The sequence below is a fragment of the Corylus avellana genome, chromosome ca9 (assembly GCF_901000735.1).
Source record: "Corylus avellana chromosome ca9, CavTom2PMs-1.0".
In the NCBI taxonomy this organism is placed as follows: domain Eukaryota; kingdom Viridiplantae; phylum Streptophyta; class Magnoliopsida; order Fagales; family Betulaceae; genus Corylus; species Corylus avellana.
In genome coordinates this window covers 867,897-874,981 of record NC_081549.1, presented here as the reverse complement: position 1 = coordinate 874,981, position 7,085 = coordinate 867,897, and the positions used below count along the sequence as shown (strand labels likewise).

General features: G+C 35.6%; 3 protein-coding genes across 3 annotated transcripts in view; all 3 read left to right on the top strand.

Moving 5' to 3' along the window:
• LOC132191898 (DEAD-box ATP-dependent RNA helicase 38-like) overlaps nt 1–2,842 on the top strand; it is a 5,938-nt gene extending 3,096 nt beyond the window's left edge. Inside the window, exons 4-8 of the mRNA XM_059607025.1 lie at nt 294–359; nt 1,238–1,639; nt 1,749–1,857; nt 2,394–2,479; nt 2,576–2,842. Coding sequence (XP_059463008.1) covers nt 294–359; nt 1,238–1,639; nt 1,749–1,857; nt 2,394–2,479; nt 2,576–2,638 — 726 coding nt within the window. The 3' untranslated portion in view covers nt 2,639–2,842. The remainder of the gene's footprint in view (nt 1–293; nt 360–1,237; nt 1,640–1,748; nt 1,858–2,393; nt 2,480–2,575) is intronic.
• A 973-nt stretch (nt 2,843–3,815) lies between these two features.
• Nucleotides 3,816–5,244, top strand: LOC132191611 (non-classical arabinogalactan protein 31). The gene is made up of 2 exons (XM_059606697.1): nt 3,816–3,984; nt 4,925–5,244. The coding sequence occupies exons 1-2, from the start codon at nt 3,816–3,818 to the stop codon at nt 5,242–5,244; spliced, it is 489 nt and encodes a 162-aa protein (XP_059462680.1).
• Nucleotides 5,245–6,111: 867 nt separating this feature from the next.
• The window catches only part of LOC132192312 (uncharacterized), a gene marked incomplete in the record, with an annotated part of 5,091 nt that continues 4,117 nt past the window's right edge, over nt 6,112–7,085 (top strand). The window contains 2 exon segments of the mRNA XM_059607609.1: nt 6,112–6,428; nt 6,732–6,871. Coding sequence (XP_059463592.1) covers nt 6,160–6,428; nt 6,732–6,871 — 409 coding nt within the window.

Sequence of the window (7,085 nt, the reverse complement as noted above, 5' to 3'; positions counted from 1 at the left end):
GTTAGGGGGATAAGGTGGTTTCAGTTGGATCATAAGGTACTAGGAAGTGTATTTGCTGGCTGGTACCTTATTGGAACTAATGTAATCATGTTTATTGGCACTTTTTTATAAAATTTCCTTATAAAAAAAAAATGAATACCAATTACATGCATGTTACTTCTTTCAAATGATTATTTGCTTTATTGTTATGGTAATACCTGCATGTGGATAATTGCTTTAGCTAAATTTAGTATGTAATCTTTTAATCTTTAGGTACATAAAATTGATTATTCATGCTCGTTTTGTTGATGTAGGACGGATTTAAGGACGATTCCTTGAGAATAAAGAAGGATATTGAAAAACTTAGTTCTCACTGCCAGGTTTGTTCAACTGACGTGGTTTATGTGTGTGGATATGTTCCTAATGAGCTTTGCTTAATGAGTCCTGGCTGTTTACTTTTGTTTATTTTTCTTAGTTAAATCTTCCAAGATTTTAAATTAGTTGTGAAGTTGGGTAGACCCGTTTAGTTTTAACCACTAATTTTAGACACAGTTCCCTATATGTGATGCTCAAAATTTCAGCATAGGTGTGGTGCCAGTGAGAATGATATCAAAGGTGATTGATGAAAATTATTTCCTAAAACTTTAGGGTAATAAGCACCTGAATAAATTCTAAAATTTGAACTGTCAGTGTATGAAATATTGTTGAGGGAATATAAACATCTCAAGTAAGGACTGTGCAAAAGTTCCCATAGAGAATAAAGGATTGAGAATTTTTTTTAAATATACACACTCACACACACACACAGATATTAATTATTTTTTAAGTAAAGATTGCATTAGATCTGTTGCAAACTTATTCATTACTCCTTTTGTTAGGTAAGGTTGTAGCTAGATTAGAGATTGATATTTGCGATAGTATTCCTCTATAAGTTGCTTTGCATGTAGGTCTGCTTGATAATATCTCCCTTATTTCTATTCATCCTCAACTAGAGCCGTTGGCCATTCATAAAATCTTCTAATAAAAGGCAGTACATGTTTCTTTGTTTACGGGGTTTGTATGACTGTTTCTGTATGATGCGCTGATTAATCAATCATGCACAAAAGATTATGCTATTAGTTATGTTGACATAGATTTACTAGCATATGCAAGTTTCGATTTATCAGATATTTGATTGGTTATCTTGATCAACATATGAGTTTTTTGTCTAATTGAAACAAAAATGTTTGACTTGTTTTGATAACCAATTTGTTTTCAGGTTCTTCTGTTTTCTGCTACGTTTAATGAAAATGTCAAAAATTTTGTATCAAGGATAGTCAAAGACCATAATCAACTTTTTGTCAAAAAGGAAGAACTGTCTTTAGAGGCTGTGAAGCAGTACAAAGTTCGTTGTCTTGATGAACACACGAAGACTCTTGTGATTAAAGACAGAATACTTGAATTGGGAGAGAACCTGGGGCAGACAATTATATTTGTGCGTACGCGAAATAGTGCCAGCATATTGCACAAGGCACTTGTTGACCTTGGTTATGCAGTTACTACCATTCAAGGTGCTGTCAGTGCTGAAGACAGAGACAAAATAGTCCAAGAATTCAAAAATAACTTAACTAAAGTTCTTATATCAACGGATCTCCTTGCCCGAGGCTTTGACCAGCAACAGGTGCTTCCCCCCACTCCTTTTTCCGGGAAAAAAAAAACTCCCTTCAACTCTTCTCTGTTAATATGACGAGGTGCTTTAAATTTAACATGCTGAGAATTTTTTTCTGCAGGTCAATCTGGTCATTAACTATGATCTTCCAGTGAAGCATGAAACCTCGGAGCCTGATTATGAGGTGTACTTGCATAGGATTGGAAGGGCAGGGCGATTTGGCCGCAAGGGTGAGTTTTTCATGTTTCAGGACTTTGTTTTCTTCACAATGCTTGGCTAGCTTGACTCAAAGCATGATCTTTTAGTTCTAGTTCATTTTATTTGGAGTAATTTTCTGTAAATCACACTTTTGTGGTAATTATCAAACATTCTGTACATTATATATATAGTATGATACTTTGGGTATGTTATATATTTTAAGGACTTGCTAATACAAGTCAGGGAGAGGTTAGCATGCCCTAAACTTGTTTATTGCATGTCCAAGCCGTGTCTTTTCTAAAAACAAAAGCATTATCAAATAATTCAAAATACAATACAAAACACTCATCAGAACACAAAAACAGTTTTCACATTTATGTCGTATCAAAACACTTTTTTAAACAAAAAACAAAAGACACCACCTTTTCTCCGGAGTGATGGGAGCTCTCCGTTGCATGACTTTGTTAATTGATCCCAACTCTCTTGATCATTTCTTAACTTTTAATTTCTGAATATACTATTGAAATGTGAAATCGAATAGCTAACCAGATCTATTTGAACCTTACAGGAGCTGTATTTAACTTGCTGTGTGGTAATAGGGATGAGACGCTCATGTCAAAAATTGAGCAGTATTTTGGCTCCAAAGTCGTAGAGGTAATTTGTACTCCCTCTTCCTTTTTCTTGTTTATGTTTTTACACTATGTTTTGGCTTTTGTAGTTCTAAATTATATTTTTTCACTGTTTTTGCAGGTGAAATCTTGGGATAGTGATGAAGATTTCAACAATGCCCTTAAGGCGGCGGGATTGTCGTGATGATCCTGAGTTTCACTCATAGGGCCTTGTCCCTCGGCATTGTTTAATATTGTTTTGGTTAATGTTTTCGTTTTTTTATTGGAGCCCTATTCTGTAGATGCTAACGCAATAGGAAGTTTTTTGATCTACAATCAAGTTTGCATTTGTAATTTGGCTTCTTATGCCATTATTTGTACATCAAGTTTCTACAAATAAGTTTGAGTTTTGCAATTGGGTTTCTTGTGTTTCATAATATATTGAGTAATGCCATTTAGTTAGATTATTATAATTGTCATATGATGACGTGTTTCTTTTTACAAAGTGAAATACTAGTTTTTTTTCAAAAAATTTCTCCAAATTTTGCTTCTCAAATGAATACCATCCCTAGATCACATGGGATGGAAATAGATCATTTGGGAATAAATTTATCTTAGCATTTCGCTTTCACAAAACCTTTGGTGATCCAAAGACCAGCCTATGATTTTTCTTTTTGCAAAACCCTCGGTGATTTAAAGGCTAATTTTTATTATTACGTTATCTTAGTTTTGGTATTTAGTAGTTAATTACATGGTTAGACTACTTACAAAAAGCAAAATAAATGTTTGATACTTTCTTACTCACAAATTACCTTTCTTACTAATATATGGACAAAATTATTCTCTAAATTTGGTTGAGGAAATTTGTTCAATTCAATCTATTAACTTAATATGTATTCTTAGAGCATGTGAAATTATGTCTAAATTTAATAGAGCATTGTGATTCTAATTTGTTACTTTGTTTTTTGTTTTCCTTTTGAGAATAACTTCAATCAGAACTTGGTATAAATTATCATATTTACAGTGCCCAATAAAAAATTAGAATATTTAATAAAACACCATATTTCCATTTTCCTTCTAATCTCTCGTTTCCTCTAATGACTCAACTTCTCATTGACTCTGCTTCCAAACTCCAAAGTCTATATGGAATATTTAATTTTTTATTATTTATTCCTAGATTAACAATAATTAGTCATGAGAGAGATTTTTAGATGTACACACGTATTATATTAAACACACTTGGTGGATTGCACGTCCCAAGTAGTGCCCTCCCACTCCCACTCGTGTATATATGTATCCCTTTGGAATGCTGCTCATCTCTGCCCAATTTTGGAGATTCTTCACAAAGAAACACTTGCTTTGGAGAGAGACAGAGAAGAGAGATGGGAGGTGTTGTGTTGGTGATAATTGCAGCATCACTTCTAATGGGTTGCACCAATTTAGGTGTAGCTCAGAAGGAATCCGGGGTCATGCATGTAGGTGGAAAGGTACTGTGCCAGGATTGCACTCAGGGATGGCACGAATGGGTTCATGGTGGCAAGCCCATCAAAGGTATGTCATTAAGGAATTATAACTAATCTCTCTCTCAAATCCGTACATTTTTGTTAATTTTGTGTCTAATAACGATGGAGATTTTCTCGGTTGGAGACCACTCCTCATGAAGTGAAGATTCCTAATTCGAATCTCTTTTCCCTATCCCTATCACTCTTCTTGTGTGGATATCAAATTTAAAAATATTTTCCCTATCCCTCTCCTTGTGGATATATCAAAATATATATATATATATATGGAGATTAGCTGCAATTTCAATTTAGATGGCCCTATATGGTGCCGGAGCACACTTTTTTTAGTGACGTTTTACTGTTTGACACGTTACCATTTGGTGACGTTTTGAAAACCAGGTACTGTAGACACATCACAAAAGCTCGAATTTTTTGTAGTAATAGGCCATACACCCAAGCTACTGAGGATAAGTAGTAGCCTCACACTTGCCCATGAGATTAGTGGGCAGATGGACCTGTACCTATCTCTCACGGAGGGTTGTTTGAATTGACTACAATTCGGTTAGCAAATTGCAGTCAATCCTCGCTCGTCTAATAAAGTATTGAGTCCATTGATTGACTCATATTTGGCTTAGCTACTGTAAAAAAAATATTACAAAAGATCTTTTGTAATTTTTTTGTTAAAATATTGATTAAGTAATTAAACTTACCTCTTATTATCAGCTTAATTTGTTGAAATAAATGGTAATTTAGCATGGTATCAAAGTCAAAGGTCCTAGGATCAAACCTTTGAAATAAGTGGTGATTAATTAACATTTTTAACATAATAGATTCAATTTCAAATTTTTCGAAAGATGGTAGAGTTATTATATCTAGACAATTTAAAAAATTATACCCAAGCTAAATCCGATTGGCCTCATCAAGTAATAAAGGGTTGAAACCATTGATTGACGCCATGAAATAATATGTGTAAATTGGGGTTGTTGCAGGTTGCAAGGTATCAATAACATGCATGGATGAAAGAAGTAGAGTTGTGTATTATGCGAGTGATTTGACCGATGAATTGGGCCAATTTGACATCGCTGTAAACAAATACGTACACGGGAAGGAACTCAAAGCCAAGCTATGCTCTGTGAGACTGGTGTCGTCACCGGAACCAACTTGCAACATTCTCACAAACTTCGCTGGTGGCCGGCGAGGAGTGAAGCTCAACCAACCGACGTTGGTGTACCGAGATGTGATTAAATACATGCTAGGCCCATTTTACTTTACAAACCCATTGTGTGAAGAACCCAATACCAACGAATAATCGGGTGATAGCCATGGGAAGCCCACTATTAATGATGTTTATGATGAAATATCGTTTTTTCTTAAGTTATTGTGTTTTTCTTCTTCAAAATTCTATACGTTTTCTAATTACTTGTGACGACTTTAAATATTTGTGGCATGAATAATTAAGTGGACGATTATTGCGAGTTCAACCATTGATTATTCGAATACAATAGATGAGATCTTGGAGTTTTGTGAATATTTTGTATTTTAAGAATAAAAAAAATAAAAGACAGAAACAAGAAAATTTTATAAAATAGACGCAAAAATCCAAATTGTTTTGCCCTTAAAGACGGTGTATTATCTATAACCTTCTCGTAATGATAAAGTGTAAAATATAATTACTTGTTGGTATGTGTTGGTATGTGATCGAAATCACCTTACCCACTAAAAATATTTGAACATCATCCAATTATATGTTCACACGTGCTAATAAATTGTAAAATATTATAGACTTCTTATATTCCCGTTTAGAAAAACAAACACCGGAGCAAATTTGGACATTGTGGAAGGCATTAGAGAGGCTATACAATATTTTAGATCTTTGAGGATTGCTCATGTAAAGAGATATGTCAATTCTGATGCACATGGTTTAAGCCACAACGACAATTACCCATGTCATAGATCAAGTTGATTAGAAGAAATATTGAATTACATATTTACATATATGGTATTAATGAGGGAGCAATATGCCCGTTGATGTTTGATTTTTCAGTAAGTACAAAATTTATATTACCCACTCATCTTCAAACATCCAAGTGTCTTTATTTGTTGACACCCTCTCGTTTGAAGACCACGTGGAAAAACATTAGCCGCCTAAAAGCCCATATAAGGTACGTCCCTCTAAAGCCTTCAAGAAGGCCCAGAGCCCAGAGGCTCCCACTCGTGTTCGAACATGGCGACCCGGCTCGCGCGAACAACCGCGACATCTCCGAGAACATGGTATCTGATCCGGAGATCGGCGGCGCTAGTGGCCAGTGGTGGGTCCAGCCCTAGGTGGGCCTCCTCCTCCTCCTCTTCTTCATCAAAATTGTCACCGTCGTCATCGTCGAGCACATCTTCCAAGGCAGAGAAGAAGCTTGTGGACCGTCTATCGACCGTCATAGACGCCGTCAACGATCGTAAACTCCCTCCTGAGCTTCGTGGCCAACGCAACTCTGTCAGGTCCTCCTCCTCATCCCTGTCTCCTTTATTCATATATATGTCTATGGGTGTATTAGAAGCTGAAATACTAAACAACTTTTTCCAAGTCCATTTAAAAAGGAATTGGGTTTGTCAAATTCTTTTCCTTTTTTTTTTTTTTTTTCCCCAGTTTAATCACGCAATTCAAACGTGTATCTGAGAATTTGGGTTCATTTTTAATCAATCATCATGTAATGGGTGTTCTTGTGTTCTTCTCTATTGACGCAAAATTCTGGTTTGGTCTGGGTCTGGGTCTGGTGACGTTTGTGGGTGTGATTTGGGCAGATCAGAAACTGATATAATAAACGTTGTGGAGCAAAGAATATGGCACTCCATGGAAGAAGGGCAGTTTGAGAATTTACCGGGGAAAGGAAAACCACTCAACCTTAGCACAAATCCTCATGCCGACCCAGCAGAAGACACCTGTTAAGTATGACTTGAATTAAAAGTCATGGTGGGACCCAATATTTTGTCTCCTTCTTCAAGTAGGAGAGGTTTTTTGGTTCAACTGGTTTGCTCCTTTACATGTGGTTTTTGAAGTCCTTCTCCTATGTGTAATAGGACTCCTTGTTTGACTTATAACAGAAGTCCTAGACCAACATGTAAAAGGAGAGTTAAGCTTCTATATAAGGAACAAAG

What these genes read in the sequence shown, in the direction of transcription:
- LOC132191611 (XM_059606697.1), top strand. Translation starts at nt 3,816, where the DNA reads ATGGGAGGTGTTGTGTTGGTGATAATTGCAGCATCACTTCTAATGGGT. An exon ending in TGGTGGCAAGCCCATCAAAG is followed by an intron (nt 3,985 to 4,924) that starts GTATGTCATTAA and finishes GGGTTGTTGCAG; the next exon opens with GTTGCAAGGTATCAATAACA.